Source organism: Psittacula echo (assembly GCF_963264785.1).
Source record: "Psittacula echo genome assembly, chromosome: 13".
NCBI classification, from domain to species: Eukaryota; Metazoa; Chordata; class Aves; order Psittaciformes; family Psittacidae; genus Psittacula; species Psittacula echo.
Window position 1 is genome coordinate 13,468,966 of NC_137749.1, and position 25,382 is coordinate 13,494,347.

Below are 25,382 nucleotides of genomic sequence, written 5' to 3' on the forward strand. Positions count from 1 at the left end.
AATGGTTTCAGTGGTGCTAAAACCTCTCCATGGGGATCAACGTCTCATATCTAGCCCACATAACAAACATCTACAGCAGCCAAGAAAGGTGGAGAGCTGAGGGAAATGCAAAGAGACACCTCTCCAGCAGTGCTAGTCACTTGATAGCCCATCACTTCTCATCGCATCCCGTTCCTGCCATGCCACGTTCCATCAGGTTATGACACTGCGGGATGTAATCCAATGCAACAAGACACGGTGGGGGGGTGTTGAGAACAGGTCTCATTTCTTGGTTTCTGCTCTGCTCATCTCCATCGTTCCAGGCTGAGCTCAGCTGAAGCCACAGGGAAAGAGCAATGGAAAAATACCCCTTGCTCCAGGCAAACCTGCTGAGAGCCAGGGCCATGGACATCTCCGGATGCCCGCAGAGCTCCTGCCAGGTCCCACTGTCCCCAAAGCCAAAGAAAGGGGAGAAAAAGGATGCCAGAAATGGCTCGATGAGACTTCAGTGACCCCAAACAGCAGCTGAATGGTGTAAACCAAAGAGAGAGAGAAACTGGAAGGGGTTTCCCTTGCAGAGGTGTCCTGGTGCTGCTTCCCACCATGGTGTGGGGTACAGTGAGAGGAAAACCTGCTGGTGCCGGGGGGCTGGATGGGCAGGGAGGGATGCTCCCTGTAAACCCCTTCTTCAGCCAAGAGCCAAGCAGTAAAACCACTGGAAGAACCCAAACGGAGCCAGGATGACCACGTTTTGGGAAAGCAAAGGAGGGAAAGTCTGGGATGGGGAATATGGCAGAAACGCAGCATGGAAGAGGAGCTGGAGGGAGTTTTCAGTTGAGCAATGGAAGCAAGGGGAGCTCTTGGCATGCAAATCACTCCCAGCAGCTGCCACACAGCTTCTGGGAGGGTTTTGTTTGGTCTGAGAGCTTGTGAAAGCTTCAATTCCTGCAGGATCCATCAAGCACCGCTCCGAGGCTGCGGAATAAGGAGCAGGCAGCAGCAGTGCCCTGGGTGAGCACATTGATCCAAACCCATCCACTGAGTCCCAGCAAGGGCAAACCCCACCAGGCAGACCCACAGGCAGGACTGGGGCTGGACATTGGGATCAAGCTCAATGTGGTTTGCACCAGATCTGTCTGCATTGGGACTGCCTTCATCCAACACTCATCACTTTGGCTCAAAACCCCACATGCAGTTGAAAAAACCATGGAAAAGGAGGAAAGCAGCCGCCGTGCATGAAGGTAAAACCACAGCTGGATTTACAAAGGAACCCGTGGAAAAGTCACTCCCAGGTGACAGCCAGTGCCACCAAGCATGGGAAGGCCCATGGCTTCTCCAAATGACAGTAACCACCCTCCTGCACCCATGCTATTGCAATGGGGGAGCAGCTCTGACTGCATAAATCAATATTCGATGTGACATGGGTTTGTATATAGACAAGCATAGATATCATCAAGTTTCCATGCTTATCCTTGCCCAGGAGCACCCACATATCTCTAACCAGTGCTGTGAGGCACCTGCGCATCACTCAACCAACATCCTCCATCAACCACCGGAGACACCCCGAGCTTCCCACAACCACATCCTCTGCTTGGCATCCCCCATCACCCACCTCATAGAAGGGGACCTTGGACTTACTTGCTGAGAAGGTGGCTTCGGTGTGGACAGGAGGGGTGGAGGGGAGGAAAGGGGGGTACCCCACGAAGAAGGAGCGGAGGGAGCGCTCGGAGAGGAGCGGGGAGCGCTGCGCGGGGATGTTCTCGCAGCTCCCCACGCTGTTGTGGATCTTGAGGTTCAAGGGCTTGTTCTTCTTCTTGACTCTGCAAGGAAAAGGGAGAAACAAAGGAGAGAAAAGTGAAGGGCAAGGAACCGGGGAGGGGAGAAAGAGCGATGCACCAAGGGGCTGGTACCTTTAGGATGGCTGCTTGTGTGGAGATGCTGCGCTGCCCTGTGAGACTATGTGATAATCAAACCCATTTCCCTACAGGAGCTTCCATCCCTCCTCCTCATCAGAAGAAGGCAGTTTTCATTAAGGAACACAAGAGCTCTTCCTCTTGCAAGATCTGGATGAAAAGCGGCAGTTGGTCCAAAAGCCCCATCACCACCAGCCTTATCGCATCCCCAAAATCACCTGCTGCCCGCCAGCCCTTTACAGGGGTCACCCCTCAGTGCCCCAAACCTGACAGGGCCTCACTGAGGGTCAAAAGGTGAGCCTGTGCTCTGAGTCCTTGAACATCATTGCACAAGACCCCAGCTAACTGCCTTGCCCCGTTTGGGACCGAGAGGGTTGGATGTGATGCTGTGCCCATCACAGCCCCTCCTTATAGCAGCTCAGAGGCTGCCAGCCTGATTCTCCAAGGCCATCACACAGAGCTCATCTGCATTGCAAAACAGTGGCAAATGGGGGAAACTGAGGCATGGAGAGATTATGGAGCAGATTCAGACTGCTTGTTACAGCACCTAAAATGGACTTAGGCACTCGCAGTGCTGCGAAGCTGGATTGATGCTGCTCTCTGTGCATCATGGTAGTGCCGGTCCCAGCTCCTTCCCACTAGGAGCAAGGCACCCAGGTCACCAGCACCCTGCAGAACCAGCTCCAATCTTGTGGTCATTTAAAGTCACCCACATCCATTTTAGGGCCCAAGCAGGGGAGCTGAGTACAGCTGAGGGCTCACTGCAGCAGAGCAATTCAGCCAGGGTTAACACTGTGAGCAGCCCCAGCAGAAAGCCCAGGAACAGCCTCACCAGGGCGCAGGGCCATGGGGCAGACAACCCAAAGCACCGGGAGGTGTTCATCAGAGCAGGGGGGGATGAGACACACATCTCTCATTTGTCAGCCCATTCTTCCACCTGCCTTGTGCTGTGACAAGGACCAGCATCACTTCAGTGGCTCAGATGGGCCCAAAGCAGCACACAGACCTGAAGGGTTTGCAATGCAGAGCAGCTCAATCCCACTGGAGAGCTGGAGGATTCGGGGCAGAGACCCTCAATTTGAGCGCAGGGTGGGCAGCGCGACAGCTCGCGGGCATCACGGAGCTGGAGCTGGTTTCCTTGCAGGTGACACAGTCAGCCTTGATGTACAACTGGATCACAGCCTTTAATGCAACCCCTGCCTTTGATTCCAGAGGGCTGGAGCAGCTCTGCTCTGGAGCTGGAGCTCAGCTGGGTCAGCCTGGAGAAGAGAAGGCTCCTGAAGGGGAGACCTGAGAGCAGCTCCAGTGCCTAAAGGGGCTGCAGGAAACCTGGAGAGGGGCTTGGGACAAGGGCCTGTAGGGACAGGCCAAGGGGAATGGCTTGAACCTGCCAGAAGGGAAAGCAGCTGCATTCCTGACCACTTCCACGCTCATTCCCAGCACAGGGTCCTGCTCAGCTGCCATCATTCCAGCACCACTGACCAGAGCTCAGACACCACAGGAGAACCATCCTGCCTGGGGCCACGCATCTCCCACTGCCCCGGGTCCAGCAGCACCCATGGGCATCCGACCGGGCCAGCAGATAGGAAATGACTGCAGCAGCTTCAGCAGAAGAAAATTAAACCACCCTTTAATAAGTTAATTGTTTCCTCACACAGGAAAAGCTGCTGCTGCCTTTGCGGTGGCTGCAACGACTTCTTTGGGTGTGCTGGGCATGGGATCATAGAATGAATCACAGAATCCCAGCCTGGTTCGGGTTGGAAGGGACCTTAAAGCTCCTCCAGCCCCAACCCCTGCCACGGGCAGGGACCCCTTCCACTGGAGCAGCTTGCTCCAAGCCCCTGTGTCCAACCTTGGGATGGGGCAGATGATTGCTCCAGCCAGGTCCAACAGAACAACCCTTTCTTAGAGCCCATCGGGGTCCATTGCACCAGCAGCCCCATAGATGATGGTTTCCATGCCCTACCAGGGCGAATCTAAGTCCTAAACCCCAAGTCCTTATAGCAAATCTGCCAAGCACCATAGTGAGAAGAAGCCCCAGAGCCAGACCAACCCCTCCATCACTGCTGCTCAATCTCAACCCAGTGCCATGACCACAGCACAGGCATGTCCCCAGCTCAGCCCCAGCACCCATCCCATAGCACTTCCTGCAACGCACTGATTAGCCACTAATTCCATTTTTTCCACCCATAAATCAGTTCCAGAGCAAATATTTACCACGAGCATCATTTCCGTGCCAAGCAGGGCTGTGACAGCTCTCGTTATTAGGAAGGATGAGTGATTTTGGAGAGATTTTTCTCTCTCCCTATTCCTTCAGGAATGAAAAATGAATTCAGATATGCACACAACCCCCATGATCCAACCAGCTGAGGGTTGGCCACACAATGTCTCACTATGGCCTTGACTCCTTTTCCCTGGTCCATGGGCAAGCCCGTGGCTGGGGTGTAGAGGATGTGGGCAGTGGGTGTCCCAGCACCGTGCATGGTTGCAGGGAGCAATCCTCTGCCCCATCCTCCAGCAAAGGCAATGGAGAAGAAGACAGAAGCAACAAATAACCCAGCATTGGAGGAGCACAAGCCCTGCAAGCACAAACAAGCTACAAAGACATCCAAGAGGTGACGCGGTTCCTCTGCTTCTCTGCAATCTCCTCTGGGATGCTCCAAAGCAGTCCCAAGGCCACAACAACCAATATAGGGACAAGGCACCCAGCGTGCAGCAGGACACAGAGCAAAACCCTCCCTGCCATGCAAACCAAGCCCAGTTTGGGGCTGCCTGTGCAAAACTAGGCTCAAACGATGCCCTCGCTTCATGGTCTTCAGAGCATTGGTGCAGGATGAGGGCACCCATAGGAACCTGCTGCATTGGCAAGGGGGACACAACACAGCTCATTCCTCCCCAGCCTCCTACATCACCCATCTGCACTGCAGCATCCCAGTGTGAAACTGGTATGGTTCCCCTTGGCCTTAACGCCGGCAGCGTTTTGGGGGAATGCTGTTTCATGGAATCATTTAAGTTGGAAAAGACCTTTGAGAACGTCGAGTCCAACCATTCAGACCACCCTGTGCCATTCTCAGCCCACAGAAGGAGCGCCAGGACAGGGATGAGACACCCCATCACCTCCCAGCAGGACTTTCAGTAAAGCTCAAAGCGCCTCTGGCTATCCCAGGGATGTGCTTTGGCTGGTGGCTACCAGGATGGTGCAGGATGTGGCCACCACAGTTAGGGCCGCAGCATCCCAGCCCTGCTGCAAAAGCCTCTCCTCCTCTACAAGCCACTCCTGAATTAGGCTTTTCCTGTGTCTCACTCTTCAGGTGGTGAGTGGAGATAGGGGTGTAAATCCCATGGGAGGAGGAGGCTATTCCTCCTTCCCACCTCCAGGTCAACTTCCAATATCCGGGAACAGCTTCCCTCACCCCTGGCAATCATTCCTATTTCCTCCTCATTTATCCAAGTGGAATCGCATGAGGTGGGGGTGGAAAGCGAGTGCTGGAAATGCATCGTGGTCCTGCCAGCCTAACCCCCCGCCCGCGAGTCCCCATATCCTGCATCCCATTCCAGGTCCCGCTGGGAGTCACCCCACACACACACACACCCCCCCAAACCCATCGAGGACAACAGAAGCAAACCAGGTGATTTCTTGCTTCAAAACAAGGAAAAACATCAGCTTAATTCAGTTTTCCATAGGAATAAACCCTCTACACAGCAGCAGAACCCCCTTCCGAAGAGGGGGCACGCTGGACCTCACTGAGGGAAATCTCAGCCGAACAACCCCAGATGGATGGGGAGGGAGCAGCGAAGTCCAAGATGTTTGCAGGATGCAAACCGGGCTCGCTCGGCTGCTCAGGGGGATGAGGGGGGGCTGGCAGCACTAATCCCCCCATTAAGAACCATTTCACACCTCTCCAGAAGCTGGGAAATTCTCACTGCTTGGCTCTGGAAGGGGGAGGTAAGCGCTGCTTAAAACATCCCGGTGATTACACAGGAATGCTGATGGAGAAGCAAATGCAGCAGAAGGGAAAAGGCTTGGCAAAGCCTGGGGCTGCGGTAAGGGGCTATTTAGATGGTGCTGATACCTCCCAGCCCCCGGGAAGGACCATTTTCCTCCAGTCACAGCTGGGCAACCACTGAAATGAGGCCAACCCAGCCGGGGAAGGCAGCAAAACGCCGGTCAGGGACACGGGGAGTTAGTTCTGTACCAGTGATGTTTCATTCTGGCCCTAAAGGGTTTGTGGGGAGCGAAAAGGATCACGCACAGCCCATCTCTAGGCTTGAACCCCCCCCCCAAGAATCATGCAGACATTCTGGGGTGACTACAGCATCCCCCAGGGATGGCAGGGAAAGTGCCACCACCGCGTCAATGGCTCCTTTCTGGCCAGATTCAGAGCAGATCCCAACTCTGAACATCCCAGCTATTCCTTTTGGACACTCCAGGAGCCTCAGGTCCCTTCTCCATGCTCATCGCAGCCCCATCCCCACTGCAGGAGGCTGTGAAGCCAGGCAGCCCCGGGTGCTCTGCCAGCACCAAGCAGCCTTTGTTGCAGGGATTCCGGGCTTCCCACTGGGAAAACGGGGCTGGATCCTGCCCCACACAGCCCTCAGCTCCCCAGGCCTTTTCCAAGCTCACTGGTTCCTACATTACAAGCCCCACGACTGCTCCTGGACCCACAGATCCTCACTGACATCCCCAGTCAACCTGCTTAACGTTACCTCTCACCATCCCCTAACCCTCTGCATGGCCAAAAGCACCCTTACGTTAATCCATGTCTTCTTCATGCATCTCTCAGCAGGGACACCAGACACAGCACCCTGCACCCAAACCCCCTAAAACCAGAGTTCACAAGGAGCATCAGGGCTAATTTCTGCCCCAGCCTGACATGGATGCTCGGGTAAATCAACACCGTTATTTGGGAGCGGTTCCATGCTCAGAGAGGTAAATGCCAACTATTAGAGAGGTAATTTCATGCAGGAATCTGCTAAATGTATGATGAAGGCTTTCGGAAAAAGGAGGGGAAATAAAAGGCCCGCGAGTTTGAAGCGCTTAATGCAAATCCCTTCAGGTGCCAATCCAGCCTGAATGGCGCATCCCCGCCTGCTCTGTGCCATCACTCAAACGCTCATCACCGGCTGCGGGAAACAAATAGAGGGTTTCAACAGGCGGTGAAAAACAGGAGCAGACACCCAGGACAAAGGGCCCGTCACTCCTTTCAGCCCCAGCGAGGCTCTACGTGCATGGAAGACCGGTGGGAGGGCAGGGATTGACGGGGAATTGTGGTGCGAGGAGGGATCATGGAGTCATAGAATCATAGAACAGTTAAGGTTGGAAAGGACCTTAAGATCATCCAGTTCCAACCCCCTGCCATGGGCAGGGACACCTCACACTAAACCATGCCACCCAAGGCTCTGTCCAACCTGGCCTTGAACACTGCCAGGGATGGAGCATTCACAACCTCCCTGGGCAACCCATTCCAGTGCCTCACCACCCTTACAGTAAAGAATTTCTTCCTTAGATCCAATCTAAACTTCCCCTGTTTCAGTTTGAACCCGTTACCCCTTGTCCTATCACTACAGTCCCTGATGAAGAGTCCATCCCCAGCATCCTTGTAGCCCCCTTCAGATACTGGAAGCTGCTATGAGGTCTCCACGCAGCCTTCTCTTCTCCAGGCTGAACAGCCCCAACTTTCTCAGCCTGTCTTCATACGGGAGGTGCTCCAGTCCCTGATCATCCTCGTGGCCTCCTCTGGACTTGTTCCAACAGTTCCATGTCCTTTTGATGTTGAGGACACCAGAACTGCACACAATGCTCCAAGTGAGGTCTCACAAGAGCAGAGCAGAGGGGCAGGAATGGTGAGGATGCTCTAGGGTCCCCGACAGAAAGGTACTTGATGAGGAGGCACGGAGTTTTGCTGTGCTAAAGCAGCTGGGATGTCACAGGCTGGAAGAGAAGGATGCAGTGGGAGAGTAGAAAGTGGAATGTGTGGATGGGAACAGGAACCTCCCCTCTGGCAGGTTCAAGCCATTCCCCTTGGCCTGTCCCTACAGGCACTTGTCCCAAGCCCCTCTCCAGGTTTCCTGCAGCCCCTTTAGGCACTGGAGCTGCTCTCAGGTCTCCCCTTAAGGAGCCTTCTCTTCTTGCCCCCAAACCTTGAAGAGTTTGGACCAAAACTACCATGGTTGGAGCCATCACAGTCAGAAAAGGAGGCACGGGGTCACTTTTCATGCCTGAAAACCAACATAACAGCATCGCCACCCATTGCCATTAAGCATCCCCCCCTGTATAGGCAGGACAGCACCGGCTGCTTCAGCATATTCAGTGTTCAAGGCAAACACAGAGTTAAAGCCAGTGGATTATTTGAACCTATCTGAAGAGAAGAAATTTCTTCCTTCTACACCCAGGTCTGCACAAGCTCTGTGCAATACTTGCTGGATATTGTATAATGAGAATAGCCACCAGATGTTACATTTATCCTCCCCATTACTGTAAGAAGCAACAAACCTCCTCCTCCTCCAGCCAGAGGAAAAGCAGGGGTTTCATATCAAAGCCTCAACAGTTAAATATTTATCCAAGTGCCTGTCCCCACTTCCCTGGATGGCTGCACTTTAACGTTCGAGACCTACTGATCTATTATTCCCTTTTCGGAGCACAAAGCAGAACTTTTTATTACAGCTGCAAATTATAGAGCTGCGAAACTCTTTGAAGGGAGCTTAAGCCAAGCAGGGGTTTTCTTTCCCCTCTCCCGGCACTCCTGTGCTGATGAGATGGTGCTGCGGGAGGGCAGCAGGAGCAGCACACGGATAGACACAGGCTGCAGTGTGGAAGTTGCTCCAGGAGCTAATTGCCAGGATCCTGAAGTAGGATCCTGTTTCTCATTAAGCTCCTTCTGTTTTCTTTGTTTCCACTGTTCTGTTTCACTGAGGGACACGCAAGGGCACTGAGGATGAGCAACACTGGCTATGGCCAACTAAGGATGCTGAGACTGAGTCTTCTTTAGCCACTTCTGCACCACATCAGTCCTGGGTGTTCCTTGTTTGCACCCAGATGAGTTTCCTCATCCATCCCATAGAATCATAACCTGGTTTGGAAAGGACCTTAAAGCTCCTCCAGCTCCAACCCCTGCCACGGGCAGGGACCCCTTCCACTGGAGCAGCTTGCTCCAAGCCCCTGTGTCCAACCTGGCCTTGAACACTGCCAGGGATGGGGCAGCCACAGCTTCTCTGGGCACCCTGGGCCAGCGCCTCAGCACCCTCATTGTAAATAATCTCTTCCTGATACCTACTTTAAATCTCCCTCTTTTAGTTTAAAACCTTTACCCACTGCAGGTCCTATTAGAAAGTCTGTCCCCACCTTTCCCATAAGCCGCCTTTAAGTATTGGAAGGCTGCAGCACGGTCTCCCTGGAGCCTTCTCTTCTCCAGGCTGAACAACCCCAGCTCCCAGCCTGTCCTAATGGGAGGGCTGAAGACCAGAGCTCTCCATTGGTATTAGACCCCATTTCCCAGCCATCATCATCTTCATGCTTGCAAAACCCAGCTAAGGAAAGCGATGCGATCAGCTCAAGCACTTTGCCTACACCACTGCATTAACATGAGCAGAGTAACACACAGTATGGCCCAGGCACCTGCACAAGCACTTGGACCTGTTTGGGGAGGAAAGCCCCAAGCTGGAGGTGCATGACCCTAACTACACCTCTGCAAACCTGCGTTCCGGAAGAGACTTGGGGCAATCTTTGCTCTGTGCTTTGCTTACAGGCTGCTTCTGGGTCTCAGGTTGCTGATGCACGGTGGGCTTGGGCAGCTCTTTCATTGAAAAGGAGAAGCAGGAGCAGTCTCATGGCTTTTGGGGAAGCCTCCTCTCCCTGCCTGCTTGTGTTTCACTTCATTATTGCTAAGGAAGCCACCAAAGCACTTGGCCAACCCACCACGTGCTTGGGCCACAGCAATGGGTCAATGAGGACTTGTAGGGTGGTGATGAAATGAGCTCACCAAGCTCTTGGACCGCAAAGAAAAGGACAGAGGAGCTGCTTCATGTCCTTCCTGAGTAGCTGCAACTGGAAGAGAGAATTGTGAAGAGCTCAAGCCTGTCCTCCTGGTTGTATCGTGACCAAGAGCTGGCAATGCCTTTCCTATTCACCACACTGGGACAATGCCCACAGCGCTTGCCCTCCCCTCCAGCATGGACACCATGGAGGCAGCCCATCAGGCAGCAGTGCCAGCAGCAGGAGAGCTCTGCCACCTCCCACCTCATGGTGTTAACCCTTATCTCAGTTCATCACCACGCTCTCCGTTTCCAAAGTGGCAAAAAGGAAGCTCAGCGTCTCACTAAAGGACACGGTGAAAAGTTTCTCCTCCAAGCAACGTTAAAGCTGCTCTTGATGGGATGCCACAGCAGTAATTAACATTAATGGCATAGCTAAGGAGAGCTGCAGCCCAGAGCAGTGGGATAATTGCAGCAGAGCGCCAGTTGGTTACGGAGCCTGCTCATCACTGTCAAGCTGGGGTGTGTAGACCATACTTTGAGAGAGCTGGAGGCAAGCCAGGACCTGTGCAGAGCTCCATAGCCCTGACTCACCAAAGGCCCCGAGATGCATCGCAAAGATGAGATGCTGCTTGGTTTGCTCTTCAAATTCCCTCACTTCAACGCTCTCCCCATTGCAGACGTACCAAGCGGGTCTCTACGTTTTGGAGGCCACACAGGATGAGTAACCCAACGCTGCAGATGGGTTATTTGCACATGTTGGTAGTGGCCTGCTGCATCCACCTGCTCTGCAAACATCAATCTCTTGCTCATCCCCAGTGCCAAGAGCCCACTTGCTTTTCTAAGGCTGGGAAATGTCAGGCGCACCAAGCACGAGATCCATCTCAATGCTGCTCTTTCAAATCCAGCCCGTGTGGAATAGCAAATAATTGATCTACCTGGTAGAAGAGTTGATTGGCATTGATACGGGGGAAAACATCATTATTATAAAGGTTGCAGAGCAGCAGAATCAATGACCCCTCTCTCAGTAACATTGAATTCCAGCTTAGATTATTAACTCTAGGGACAGTGTAACCGCAGGCTGCTTGGTGTGGTAAAGAAGACCTTGGGTCCAGGTTTCCATAGGGCTATGACTCAGTTTTACCTCTATGCCTAGATGCCCCAAGTAGGATCTTACACCAGACTCGGCCAAGTGCTACAGGGGATATCCTGTTTCTCAGGGGGTTTTCTGCTACATGGGATGGGGAAAAGCACCCACAACACAGAAAGCTGCAAGTTGAAGTTGGAAATAATACAAGGGGAAAATAAGGAAGTGGATATGTGCTCCATCACCAGAGCAGATGTGAACCTCACATCTGACTTCATCCATGCAGGATATGACAGAATCCCAGCCCGGTTTGGGTTGGAAGGGACCTTAAGGCTCATCCAGCTCCAACCTCACAGGGAAGAGCTTCTGCCTAAGAGCTCATCTCAGTCTCCCCTCTGGCAGGTTAAAGCCGTTACCCTTGTCCTGTCCCTACAGGCCCTTGTCCCAAGCCCCTCTCCAGGGTTCCTGCAGCCCCTTTAGGCTCTGGGAGAAGATCTGACCAGGATACGCCCTCAGGATCAATGAGGCACAAGGCAAGGAAGCCAACCATTGTATGGCTTTGGATAAACAGACTTTGGCACCAGAGCACCCAACCCCACCTGCACCCAGGCCTGGGATGGGATCGCAATGATACAGGATAAGGAGTCTCCATTGAAAACACACCCACACCAAAGCTGCCTTGAGCTGCAGGAGCCTCCTCCCAGCCCAAACCTGCCCTGGGTACAGCACTCACACAGCCTGAGGAGAGCTCAGCATCCCCTGGGGCTCAGCTCTGCCAGGTCAGGATGCTTCAATCCACTGTGGACCTGCTCTGCTCCTCCCTCCCACCTGATTGCCAGAGGCTGCTCCTTGAGAGCCACGGAGCTCATGAGCTTGGCCGGACACCAGCGTGGCAAAAGGAGCCACATCCGAGAAGGGGATGAGGTTTCTGGCTCAGCTCCCCTTTGTATGGGTCTAAGGATGGAGAGGAGCCAAGCACCCACCTACCCTGGGGCAGGTCTTGCCTCCAGAGGCTGTTTTACACACCCCCCTCAAGGGTTAACACACACTCGTGGGCTCACTCTCAACCAGCTTGACTTTTACTCCCCAACTGAGGTGCTTTTAAGCCCTTCCACTCAGCTGGGTTTTTCTCCTGCCTTCTTGCTGATGGATAATCATTAACTACCCATGGAGGACTGAAATGGCCCGTGGAATTCAGGAGGTAGTAAATGGGCATTATATTCTCAAGCACTCTAAATGTTTTGTTTCCCTTGCAAGGCCGTTCTCGGGATGTTTATGGATTGTGGATTTATGGAAGCCAGGGGATCTTTTTAGGAGTAATGTTCCATACTCCAGAGTTACGGTCAACAGCTGGAGGCTCCACGCAGGAAAATCTGAGCCTGGAAGCTCAAAAAGCCTTAACCCCTGCTTCAGAAGGTCTTGGCACACAAAAGCAATGGATTAAACCCTAGAAATTAGCTCCAAACCACAGAATACAAGCAAACTTAGGAGCTGGCATCAGGAATCAAGTGGCACGTGGTGGCCTTGCTCCAGAGAGGACCCAGTCACTGCTCCTGCTCTCACAGATACATGGTGATGTTCTACTTCCGTGCCTGCACTGAGATGGAATAATCTGTGGGGCAGCCCCACAGCACCCTGAGAGCTCCCCTCCACCAATACTGACCCACAGCTCCCAGGGACAGAGCTTCTTGCTGTTGCCAAGGGCATCCCTGGCTCCCCAGAGCCCATTTCCCCCCATCCTGAGATGGGGCTCACCAGGTACATCAGCCTGGGGGACACCAGGCTCCCTCTGAGAGGGTTTCAGATGGGTCCCACCAGTGAGGCAGGATGGGGGCAAATCGAGACCCAAAATCACCCCAGGAGATTCCCACACACACTTGGGGTCCCCAGCGGTGTCCCCACACCATCAGCTCTCCAGGTCTAGCTCCTATTTCCATACCGGGAGACAAAGAGGGAACAGAAAACCATGATCCAAAGGAAGCCAAGAGCCCACTGGAACAGCTAAAACTAGAAGGGGTTGACCAGAGGAGACCTGAAATCATAATTCAGGGATGAGCCCCATTTCGTGTTTGAGGTCAGGATGAAACCTCCGTCATACAGAGAGCATGGAGGACCCAGACACCGCAGTTATGATGCTAAAAAGAGTCAAACCCACCCCAAAATGCAGGTGTATTGCACAGACACAGCCATAAAACAGGAATTAACTGATAACAGCCCAAAAAGCCACTTTTTCTGTGTGTTACCCATCATATCCAGGCTGATAAAGAGCTAAACTTGAGCACACCTCTGCTGGGGCTAAGGAGGAAGAGAAGAAGCTGCCTCTTTAGTGCACTGATTATTATCCCAAAGCACTAATGGGATTAGCAAGTGGGATTTCGTGGTTGTCTCCTGAAAAACCATGAAGTGCCATTAGGGAAAATTAACCTTTCCCGTTCTCCAAGTGGCTTTCTGGAGCCTGGGACCCCCACATTGACAGGATGAACCCCCGGTAGAAAGCACAGGACAGCACTGTTAGCATCGGCTCTCTCTCCCCTCTATTAATTCATTACCCATGGATTAAAGTTGTTCAACACCACCAGGAAGGGGAGCACCAGAGACACCGGACACAGACAGGGACCAAAAGAACCATGGTTTGGGTTGGAAGGGACCTTAAAGCTCCTCCAGTTCCAACCCTTGCCATGGGCAGGGACCCCTTCCACTGGAGCAGGGTGCTGCCTGGCTTGGGGAGTCAGCAACCAAAGGGTTTTTGCTGGAGTAAGGTCCAGACAGCAGCATCCAAACCTCACCCAGACCCATATCAGGGTGAGCTGGAGCATGCGATGACCATGCTGGGGATCAAATGGCTTTGGGGAAGTGAAGGCGGGCTTTGCCCTTGGAGATACCCACTCCATTAATGAGGGTAGGGCTTGGATCAGGTGCTGGAACACAAATATGAGAGGAAATGGGCTGCTCCTGCAAATGTGGGGATGCTCACTGGGATGGACCCAAGTGAATACAACTTCCCAGTGCCTAAGCATGAGGGGGAGGCTGGCCTTACGGGAGGCATTGAGCAGACGGAACAAATCCACTTCTAAAAGCCTTTAGACACCAACAGGTCACAGCCCAGAACAACAACCACCCTCCCCGTTTAATAAACACCCCGTTCAGTGCAACAGCCACAGCCCAGGGGATGCCGCAGCCCTAGGGACACAATGGGGGAACGAGCGACACCAGGATGCTGCGGCCACCCCAAGCCCGTTCCAAAGACCCTGGTCTCCCAGCACAGCCTGCCCTGGAGCTCCTGTTTTGGGAGCCTGGGCCAGCCAGGCTCCATCCCAACGCACCCTCGGGGAGGGGAGAGGAGATGGTGCCCCGAGGTGAGCATCGCTTCCCTTTGCCACCCCGCGCCGAGGCAGCAGCAGGGCTCTCTGCACCACTCACAGGGATGGAGATGCAGCACCTCGGTGCTGGGAGCCCTTTTCCCTGCACAGCAGCAGCCTCTGCCGGTGCTGGAGCCACAGAGCAAGAGCAGTGGGAAAGAGCACGGGCAGAGGCTGAGAAGTCTCCTGCAGAGGCTCAAGAGCTCTTCTCTGGGCACCCTGTGCCAGCGCCTCAGCACCCTCACAGGGAAGAGCTTCTTCCCTATATCCAGCCTAAATCCGCCCTGTTTCAATGTGAACCCATCACCCCTTGTCCTATCACTACAGCCCCTGATGAAGAGTCCCTCTCCAGCATCCTTGTAGGCTTCCAAGGGCTCAAGAGCTCTTGAGCACACTCAAATCCACACGCAATTCTTACACCCCATGCTGCAGTATCAAAATCCCACCACCCAGCCCACCCATGCCAAGCTCCATCAGCCCCGGAGCCCCTTGGTGCTCCCCATCCACCCCTCAGTCCCAGGGAGCAAAGTAGACACCATCCCAACAGCATCCCCACTGGGGTGGTGTCTGCTTTGAGCTGCAAAGGGCTTTTCTACATCAAAGCTGAAACTAAGATGCTGCATTCAGTTCTGGTAAGAAGGACATGGAGCTGTTGGAGCAAGTCCAGAGGAGGCCGCAAGGATGAGCAGGGGCTGGAGCAGCTCCTGTATGGAGCCAGGCTGAGAACATTGGGGCCGTTCAGCCTGGAGAAGAGAAGCTGCTGGAGACCTCAGAGCAGCTTCCAGTGTCTGAAGGGGGCTACAGGGATGCTGGAGAAGGACTCCTCATCAGGGACTGCAGTGATAGGACAAGGGGTGATGGGTTCAGACTGAAACAGGGGAAGTTCAGGTTGGAGATAATGAAGAAGTTCTTTACTGTGAGGGTGCTGAGGCACTGGAATGGGTTGAACAGAGAGGTTGTGACTGCTCCATCCCTGGCAGCGTTCAAGCCCAGGTTGGACAGAGTGATACGATTTAGCTTGAGGTGGCAAACCAACCCTCCAAGGCAGGGGCTGGACCTGGATGACCTTAAGGTCCTTTCCAACCCAACCCATTCCATCATTCAGGGACCATTCCGAAGGCTTTGGGATGGGGCTCATCACCCCCCAACACCCACACCCCCCCGGGGGCCCCCCTCTTACTTGGGGGTGTGCGCCTCGTCCACGCGGTGCCCCAGCTGGAACTCGTGGGACTTGCTGCGGTGCAGCGCGGTGAAGCCGGGCAGGAGGTGGATCAGCTTCCGCGAGGACGGCGGCGGCGTCCCGGGGGGCTTCAGCTTGTTCCTGCGGCGCAGCGGCGGCGTCCCCGGCGGGGTCATGGTGGTGACGATGTTCGGGGTGCGCGGCGGGGTGTGAGCCGCGTGGCGCTGCCGCGGCGACGGCGGCAGGGACCGGTGCCCCGACTCCATGGGCGGGCAGAGCCCCGGGTGAGCCTCGACGGTCAAGCGGTCCACGTGGGTGTACATGGGTCCGTGCGGGGAGCCCGCGTGGCAGTGGTGCTGCCCGCACTTGGGCTGCACCTTGGGGCTCGGCAAGAGGTGAGTCCTGCCCCGCTGCGCCGGCTCCGCCGGGCATCCCGGGCTGTTCTCCTTCCCCGGCTCCGTCGTGGGCCACTGGATGGTCCAGTCCTGCTTGGAGAGGCTGCCGCCTGCAATAGAGCACAGAGGTGGGGTTATGGGGGGTAAAAGGAGCCCCCAAGTGCCAGCAAAAGGGGGCTGGAGCAGCTCCTGTATGGAGCCAGGCTGAGAACATTGGGGGTGTTCAGCCTGGAGAAGAGAAGCTGCGTGGAGACCTCAGAGCAGCTTCCAGTGTCTGAAAGGGGGCTACAAGGATGCCGGAGAGGGGCTGTGCATCAGGGACTGGAGCGGTAGGACAAGGGGTGATGGGTTTAAACAGGGGATAATTCAGGTTGGAGATAAGGCAGAAGCTCTTCCCTGTGAGGGTGCTGAGGCGCTGGCCCAGGGTGCCCAGGGAAGCTGTGGCTGCCCCATCCCTGGCAGTGTTCAAGGCCAGGTTGGACACAGGGGCTTGGAGCAAGCTGCTCCAGTGGAAGGGGTCCCTGCCCGTGGCAGGGGTTGGAGCTGGAGGAGCTTTAAGGTCCCTTCCAACACTTCTATGATTCTATAAGAAGCTTCTTCCTGTTATGCACATGCAAATCCAAGCAGGTCCTTTACATGGGTTACAGAGGTGCTTTGCCCACCTTCTGTGCCCCCCACTTGTCACCCCCTCCCACCACCACCCCAAACAAGCTATACGGATGCGGCACCCATTGCCAAGGCCGATGCTCCCATCTCACTCCTGCAGATCTCTGCCCTGTGCTACCCAACTGTGCCATTTGCATCAAGGAGGGCGACTGTAATTAAGTGGGGCTCCTCTCCACATCTAATTACTGATCCCTCCAGTAAAGGGCTGGTGGCAGCAGGCTCAGAGCACCAAAGTGATAGACCCAACGCAAGGTCTCTTCTCCAACACCTTTTGATCACCTTTGCCGAGAAAAGCAGCACAAACCTAATTGCTCTATTCCAAAAAGCCTCCTTCCCCATCCTCTCTTTGATTAGGAGCTGCCTGGCCCCTTCCCACCTCAGCCTTTTCAAGGGGAATGTTTCATTTCAAGCTCCGGAAGAAAAAGTAAAGGAGGAAAAGGGCTTTGGGAATGAAAGCGTTGGGAACGGATTGAAAAAGCAGCTCTGCGGGAGAAGGAGGATGAGCAGGATTCATGGATCGCTCTCCCGGAGCACAAACCAAAGCAAGTGCTGTGAAGCTGCTTCCCCGGCTGCTACAAACCCCCTTTGGCTCAGCGAGAGGCTCATAAAGAGGACGTTAACACCTTGCTTTGATTAATTAAAGACAAAACCCCGCTGTAGGGAAGCCTTGGATGGAGCTGCCAGGATGGAGCTGATCTCCAAGCCCACCACGGGCACACACCAAAGCCCCTTCCTCACCCAAACAGCCCAGTGGGGACACGGCGGGTGACGGCTTGGAGCATTTCAAGCTTAAACAGGGGAGGTTCAGGTTGGAGATAAGGCAGAAGCTCTTCCCTGGGAGGGTGCTGAGGCGCTGGCCCAGGGTGCCCAGAGAAGCTGTGGCTGCCCCATCCCTGGCAGTGTTCAAGGCCAGGTTGGACACAGGGGCTTGGAGCAAGCTGCTCCAGTGGAAAGTGTTGGAACTGGATGAGCTTAAAGGTCCCTTCCACCCATCCAGGCTGTCTCCTTGTCCCCAAGGCCACTGGTGCCACCAGCCCTTGAGGCCACCCCGGCTGGTGGCTTCATATACAGCCAGGGGAAGGTGCAACCCCAGCCGTGCATAGGCAAGGAAGGACACAGCATCATTAAGCCCTGCTGCAAGCCATCAACCCCTCTGGTTAATTAACCCACACACCAACATGCACGTATGCAAATCAAGGTGTTCCCCATTGGCTGCTCCACATGCATAGATTTGCATAACTCAACACTGCAGCACCCCAGCAGTGATTAGCAGCTGTTAATGAAGGAGGAGACCAAGGCTGCTTCCCACCACCCAAAGCTCAAGCAGGGCATCGTGGCCACCACATCTCCCATTGTCACTGTCCCCTTTGAGGCTCAGAACACGATGGATGCACTTGAGAGCAAAAGTAACCCATTGCAAGGGTTAAAAATACCCAGGAGAAGCTCAGAGATGCATTTTCCACACACGGATGCTTCCAGGAACGCTGCAGGTAACGGGCATCAGCTTGATGGGATAAGCTTAAACTGAGAATGCACTTGAAAGGGAAAATATGACAACAGAAAGATCCCCAAGCTCTTCTGTCTGCAAAGCCTGTTACATGCTTTAGGATTTCACTCCCTAACAGGGCTCCCCCAGGCCTTGCTGCTCTGCCAGAGCAGATTCCCAGCTGCAAAAGCAAGGGAAGAGCTCACACAGCATCGAACTGCCCTTTACCCAGTTTTCCCCAAGCCCTGCTTGCCTCAATGGTGCTGTTCACTCCTAAAAGCCTGTTTGTTTTGTATGGGCAGGGAATATGGAGGGCATATTGAAATGAGCATCAGCCACAGCCAGCCACCATCCCTCCAACCCCATGGGCCACTGAGTCCCGGCCACCGGCACAAAGGGAGATGCTGGCCGGGGCCAGATCTGGCTTTACTTATGCCCACGATGCTGCTGCTGCCTCCGCGCTCAGCCCAGCCTCCTCCATCCCACTGCACTTCATCAGGGAAGAAGCTTTCGCTGAACCACTCCATTAATGTCAACAAGGAAACAAACTCCTGGGAGGAGGCGGAGAGGAGCAAACGGTGCCGGGATGCAGCAAAGAGAGAGCTGCGGAGAGATGGAATATCCCAGAATCCAGCCTGGCTTGGATTGAAGGGACCTTAAAGCTCCTCCAGCTCCAACCCCTGCCACGGGCAGGGACCCCTTCCACTGGAGCAGCTTGCTCCAAGCCCCTGTGTCCAACCTGGCCTTGAACACTGCCAGGGATGGGGCAGCCACAGCTTCTCTGGGCACCCTGGGCCAGCGCCTCAGCACCCTCACAGGGAAGAGCTTCCCTCACTGTGATACAAGCCAGGATCTTGCCCTGGTTCTGTGCACGTCTCCATTTGGTCATCCGGATGTGCTGCCTTTAGGGAAGGAGAGAGGGTGGTTGCAGCATCCCCCAGGGAGCAGTCAGGGTGAAAAGCTCCTTTGGGTACGGATCCCTGCAGCCACTAAAGGGCAGCAAACTATTCCCAGCACTTTTTGCTTTAGGAAATGGAAGCAAAAGTTGCAGTTTTTTCTTGTGGAACAAGAGGAAAATGACGTTTCTCGTGATATCTTGGGTGCCCCAACACACATGGGTCTGCTGCAGAGAGCGCAGAGGAGGCCATGGGGATGCTGCAAGGGCTGGAGCAGCTCTGCTCTGGAGCCAGGCTGAGAGAGCTGGGCTGGGGCAGCCTGGAGAAGAGAAGGCTCCTGAAGGGGAGACCTGAGAGCAGCTCCAGTGCCTAAAGGGGCTGCAGGAAACCTGGAGAGGGGCTTGGGACAAGGGCCTGTAGGGACAGGCCAAGGGGAATGGCTTGAACCTGCCAGAGGGGAGACTGAGATGAGCTCTTAGGCAGAAGCTCTTCCCTGGGAGGGTGCTGAGGCTCTATTGTATGATATAGAGGAGGTTTATTCCATCACCCTCTTCAGACACGGGGACATGGAGACACCAGGAAGGACCTTTACATCCCCCATAGCAGCTGCTCATGGCCTTGCCTGACCCTGTGCCATCCCCAGCTCCTTGCAGCCCTCCCAGGGCCAGAACAAGTCACGGATATTCCTCTCTGGATCACTTTTCCCTGTGGGACAGCTCCCGCACAGCTCGCTCGTCACAGCCCATCGGCTCCTCCATCCACAGCAGCCCCTCTCTGCTCCTATTTAACATTCAATTAATCCCTCTCCCAGCTCCAAGCCAATGCTTTGGCTGCTGAGATCCCCCTGCTAAGGGGAAGGTTTCACAGCGAGAAGAATCCAATACGGACTTGTTAGCACTAGAAAGCAGGGCTTTAATGTGGGGCTGCCACTGGGTTTGATAAGCACAACATGGCTTTGGTTTGTAAGGGTGCTCCAGGGCTTTTCCTGATGCTGAAGGTGCCCCCAGGGTGCCTGGGGAAGGGGATCCTTCAAGCCATCAAAATTCGTCCCCATTTAAGCAATGAAGCAGCATCCTGCTTCATCCCAGCCCCAGCCCCAGGCAGAACTGGCCCTGGGAAATCAGATGCCTCTAATTAATAACTCAATAAATACAGATTGATGGAAAAGGTTAATCCTGTACCTCATTCCTGCTTTATTAATACTCATCTTGGCTTCCAGACATTGACCACTACTGCACTTGCAAAGGAATTACACGATGGCTAAAGGAGGCAGCAACTTGTTCATTAATTATCCTTTCAGACTAGCACTGTCCTTGCTTTACAAGGAGATAGGAGGGAGATAAAAACCCACGTCCATCACAGCCTGGGACAGCTTATGGAGGGGCTGTGAGATGTGGAGCTCTGCTGAAACACAGTGGATGCAAGGATGCAAGGAGCACATTGTTGCCTTGTACACCCCACATCGCAGAGCTACAGCCCCACCACTGCTTGGTCCCAGCAGCACAGGGCCATTGCGAACACACTACAAGCGTCCTGCCCGTTCCCCATCCCTGCAGCCCACCATGATGCGCTGCCTGGACCATGGTGCCTCATCCCCATCATGGATGGGATGATCTGATCCCACTACCCAACCTCACCCCGTCCCAGGCAGGAATACCACCACCCTCAGAAGCAGGGCAGGGACCGTGCTCCCTCTCTTCCAGATGGCAAAAAGCAGGGGGACTGCTGAGATGGGGCCATTTGACCACGCAAAGGCCCTGCCATGCAGGGAAACACCAGCACAGAGGCAGGGACCATGCAGCGGTGCCAAGCGGGACACAAGGAGACCATCTGGCAACCCGGATGGAGCTTTCTGCACCCAAACCCTCTGGAATGTCAGGGAGGTTTGGTCTCCTCAAGCTCCTGCATCCCATCTGCCAGTCCCTTCCCTGTCCCCAGCAGGACCCACATCAGCTGGAAACACCATGGACCACTGCAGAGCAGGAACAGCCACCGCAGCATCCCTGCGGCGCCAGAGGCACCAAACAAGCCCTCCCCACACATCCCAGCACGCAGCACGGTGATGGATGGAGTTAAATGGAGCGCTGGGGAAGGCGTTTTGCCTGGATAGCAGCAAGCTCCCTCCTGCAGGGACCCAATGGGCCACCCAGCCACGTCCCACCATGGGGGCTGGCAGCCCCATTACTTGCCCCATTAAAACGCCAATGGAGCAGCGAGCATCCCACAGCCCCGTGGTACCCCCAGCTCTGAAGCCACCAGAGGAGCAGAAGATGCTTCAGCACCTCCACTGCAGCTGCTCCAAAGGCTCACGTGGGTTTTCCAAAGCACAGGGGGGGAATTCCCATGGTTGAGCAAGCGGAGGGGCAGGAAGGGGGATGCAGCCGGCACAGAGAGCAAAGCAGGATTTGTTTGCGATGGTCTTTAGAAGTCAAAGGTGTTTAAACAAAGAGCAGGCTGAGGGAGCGCTGATGCCCTTCCTCAAATAGCAGAGAGACTTAGTGAAAATGCCAAAGGGAAGGAGGGCAGAGCACAGCTGGGAGCCGGATTTAGGGAGTTAAGGAGCGTGGAGGCACTCGTGCTCCATAGGAAATGTCAGGCTGGGTTCAGCCATCGCTGCTCCAGCACGGGGACCCTCTGCCACCACCCCCGGCACAGGCTGGCACTGCCACACCGTGCCATGAGGAAGCACAGAGGAACTGCAGTAACCACAATGGGTGGGTATGGCCAAGTCCCCTCCAGGGCAGGACCTGGGCCGTGTTGTGCCAATGGTAATGGGGAAGACATTGCTGGTCCCCAGGAGCTGCCCCTCGTCGCATCCACTTCGCATCGCATCACCAGGGCTGCTCTGAACCTGCAAATCCCAATGCAGCTGCATCTATTGCAAGGAGACAGGAGCCAGGCAGAGGGGTCTGAGGCCCCCACACCCCCAGGACCGGGCTCCTTCTACAGAAGGGTCATGGCCAGACTCACTGCCAGACCACAGGGACCACAGCGAAACCAGCCCAAGGCCATCATCCAGGAGCAGGAGGGGAGCTCTTGGGAAGCGGACAATAGGGGGGATTAGACTGGGAACTGGGGTTCACCATTCCCCCATCTGCTCCAGAAGGGAATGCCCATTCCCCACATACCCATATGTTACCTGCCATTGCACCCTGTGCTGGCAGCACTCGCCCAGGCAAGCACCAAAGCACGGGATGAGCAGCAAGGATGAGCATGATACCAGCAGGATATGGTCCCCATCACACACAGAGAGGTGAGGCTGGGCCTCTCCTTGGGGGGCACAAGTAAAGAAGAGCCCGCAGCTCACCCCAACCTGTCAACAGCCACCCAGGGAAGGGACCTCTTGGCCCAGCACAGCCCAGCTGGGACGGGACAAGGAGCCGGCAGAGCCGGGTCCTGCACAGGCACCGCTCGCCCCTTCCCCATGGAACCGCTGCTCCAGCCCCGCGCTGCTCCCTCCGAGCGGGAGCATCCACAGCATCCGATAGCGCTGCAGCAGCATCCCCAGCGCAGAGCTCTGCTGCCACCGCCCGGGGACACAGAGCCCGCACACGCAGCACGCTCCGCACCCCCAGCACCCGCCGGCACCCACAGCACCGGCTGTGCTCCTACAAGGAACAGCGGTCGGGGGGGCCCATAAGGAGCATCGGGGCAAAACCTCCCCTCAGAGAAGTGACCCGTTGGGATGAGCTCTTAGGCAGAAGCTCTTCCCTGTGAGGGTGCTGAGGCGCTGGCCCAGGGTGCCCAGAGAAGCTGTGGCTGCCCCATCCCTGGCAGTGCTCAAGGCCAGGTTGGACACAGGGGCTTGGAGCAAGCTGCTCCAGTGGAAGGGGTCCCTGCCCGTGGCAGGGGTTGGGACTGGATGAACTTTAAGATCTCTTCAACCCAAACCATGATTCTATGAACTCATCATGCCTAGGGAAGAGAGGCATCCCCAAGCCACAGGGATGAACCGGACCAACGATGTCCCCTCTGGCAGTGGTACCCAGCCATCCCGCAGGGATGCAGGAGCTCTGCATCCATGGAGAAGACCCTGCAAACACCTCCAATGCACTGCAGCCACGCTCCCCCCCTCCAGTGCCACCGCACCAGGATGGTGCCAGCTCCCAGGGACCCACGGAGGGTACCAGGGTGCCTGACTCACCGGACTTGTGGACGCTGCGGAGGCAGGAGAGGGAAGCGTTCAGGCGGGCGCATTCCTCACTGTTGGCCCCAAACTTCTCCACGGTGGCACAGACCTGGTCGTCGGTCATGTCCAGCAGCTCCTCCAGGCTCAGCTGCCCCGGGGTGATCTCCTGACAGGGAGGAACAGGGGCAGGAGTGAGGAAGGAGGAATAAACCCCCCTGGAGCATCCTCTAACCCAGCATCTCAGGGCATGCAGAGGAGAAACCCCGTTTGGGTCCCAGACCCAAAAGCATTCATTTTCCATCTCAATCTACAGGAAAACCCAAGGAAGTTCTGGCTGCCCCATCCCTGGCAGTGTTCAAGGCCAGGCTGGACACAACCTGCTCTAGTGGAAGGTGTCCCTGCCCATGGCAGCGGTTGGAACTGGCTGAGTTTTAAGGTCCCTTCCAACCCAAACCAGGCTGGGATTCTGTGATTCTAAAGCCCAAAAGGCACCACTTGGTCCTCAGCTTTTGCATGGTCTCAGGCACATCCAGACCCAGCTCAACACCAGGACATGCGGGCACACTGTGCAACCCTGTCCCCAGGCTGTTATGGGATCACCTCTGGGTGCCACCCCCTTGCTCTCCCCCATCACCTACATGAGCCCCGGATGCAGCAGCAGGATGCTGTGACCTGCCCATGCCATCACTACACTGTGACAGGGACATCGGAGGTCCTCACTGAGAAGGAGAAGCAGCACCCACACTGTCCCCGCGGCACCCATGTCCTTCAATGGGAACACCAATGGGGTGCCCTCACTGGAGGAGAGCTGTGGGGTGGCCCTAGAGTCTCATCCCACCATGGACCTGCAGCATCTCCCATGCAGTGAAACCATCTCCTTCCTCCATTCCGATGCCCCAGCCCGCGCCAAGGCCCAAGCACAAGGCTTCAAACCAGGCTCCATCATGGACAAAGCTCCCCCCTTTGCCTGGCTCTGCTCAAGGACCCCCTGGATGAAGCACCCCTGGAGGCGCCCGGTACCCACATCCGCGGCAGGGCCCTCACCTCCATCACCTCCTTGCGCATGTCGACGATGCGGAACCAGTGCAGGAGCTGGGGGAAGCCCTCCAGCTTGGCATTGCGCTCCTGCAGGGCCACCTTCCTCTTGCAGGACAGCTGCCGGCTGAAGTACTTGACCAGCTTGCTCTGGAAGAGAGGGTGGAAGCCCCATGGGACCCCCCTGCCACGGCCCCCGCAGCGGGATGGGGATGCAGGAGGGGGAGCACAGGCTCTGCCCCGTTCCTGGGGCACTCGCAGCCCATCCAGTCCTCAGACACCCCCTGTTACCTGCTGCGAAGTCAAGGGCCCCTTTAGCATCAAGCTGGGTGTCCAAAGGGAGCATTTCCCTCCCCAGAAAGCCCTTTCTCAGCTCTGTTATCAGCCCAGGGTGCTCCAATGCTGTGGTCCTGCTTGGGGGATGCACATCCTTCAACCCCCCAAAGCAGAGAGGATGGGGGATACAGACACGAACACCACCCCTCACAGCACCCAAAGGACACACTCCCCTCCCATTCACCCAGGCTCCATGCAAAGGGACCCCCAAGCATCCCACCTTGGGAGCACACACAGACCCAAGGCTGGGATATAGGTGTTTTGCTCCTTATTCCCCCCATATCTGCCCCAGCCCTTCTTCCTCCACCATCCTCATCACCATCAGTCCCCTTGTGCTTGGCAATGGTCCCATCCCTCCTCCAACCGTCCGCATCACCACAGTGAGGCCAAAGATGCTGCATTGGCAACCACAGCCTGACACAGGGCAACCGGCCTCCTTCCCCAGGGATATAGAGCAGTGCCAGGCTTGGAATCCTGCTGGGATTTCCTCCTCCTGGATTTCCAGCCGGGTGATTCCCTGCCAGCGGCAGCACTAGATGGTGCTGTGCCCCTGCCCAGCCCCAAAACAGATGGCAAAGTATGCGATGGTTTGGAATAGACAAAGGGAGAAACCCCATGGAAGGGTTTGGGGGAGCATCTCCATTGCTCCCAGTCCCTTCCCTTGGTGGTACCCACAAAGGTACCAGCAGCGATGGGCATGGGGCTTGGTGCGATGAGATGCATGTGAGCAGAGGGGGGAGGAATCAGCCCCCTGCACCCATCCGTGGTGGTTGGGGTGAGCTGGATGCACCCATAGACACATAAAACAAGTAAAACCAGACCCACTGCGCTGCTTGGGGGAAACAGAAGAGGCTGCTCGTCCCCATCCCCTTGCAACCAGTGAGCACCAACCACAGTGTCCTGCCAGCATCACCATCGCCAGCATCACCACCGCCATCCAGACACCCGAC

At 55.6% G+C, this 25,382-nt stretch overlaps 1 protein-coding gene across 1 annotated transcript in view; it reads right to left on the reverse strand.

Annotated features, from left to right (window-relative positions):
• The window catches only part of KSR2 (kinase suppressor of ras 2), a gene marked incomplete at both ends in the record, with an annotated part of 76,480 nt that overhangs the window by 45,442 nt on the left and 5,656 nt on the right, over positions 1-25,382 (reverse strand). The window contains 4 exons of the mRNA XM_080628544.1: positions 1,618-1,799; positions 15,490-15,994; positions 23,077-23,227; positions 24,106-24,246. Of these exons, the coding sequence (XP_080484670.1) occupies positions 1,618-1,799; positions 15,490-15,994; positions 23,077-23,227; positions 24,106-24,246 (979 nt within the window). The remainder of the gene's footprint in view (positions 1-1,617; positions 1,800-15,489; positions 15,995-23,076; positions 23,228-24,105; positions 24,247-25,382) is intronic.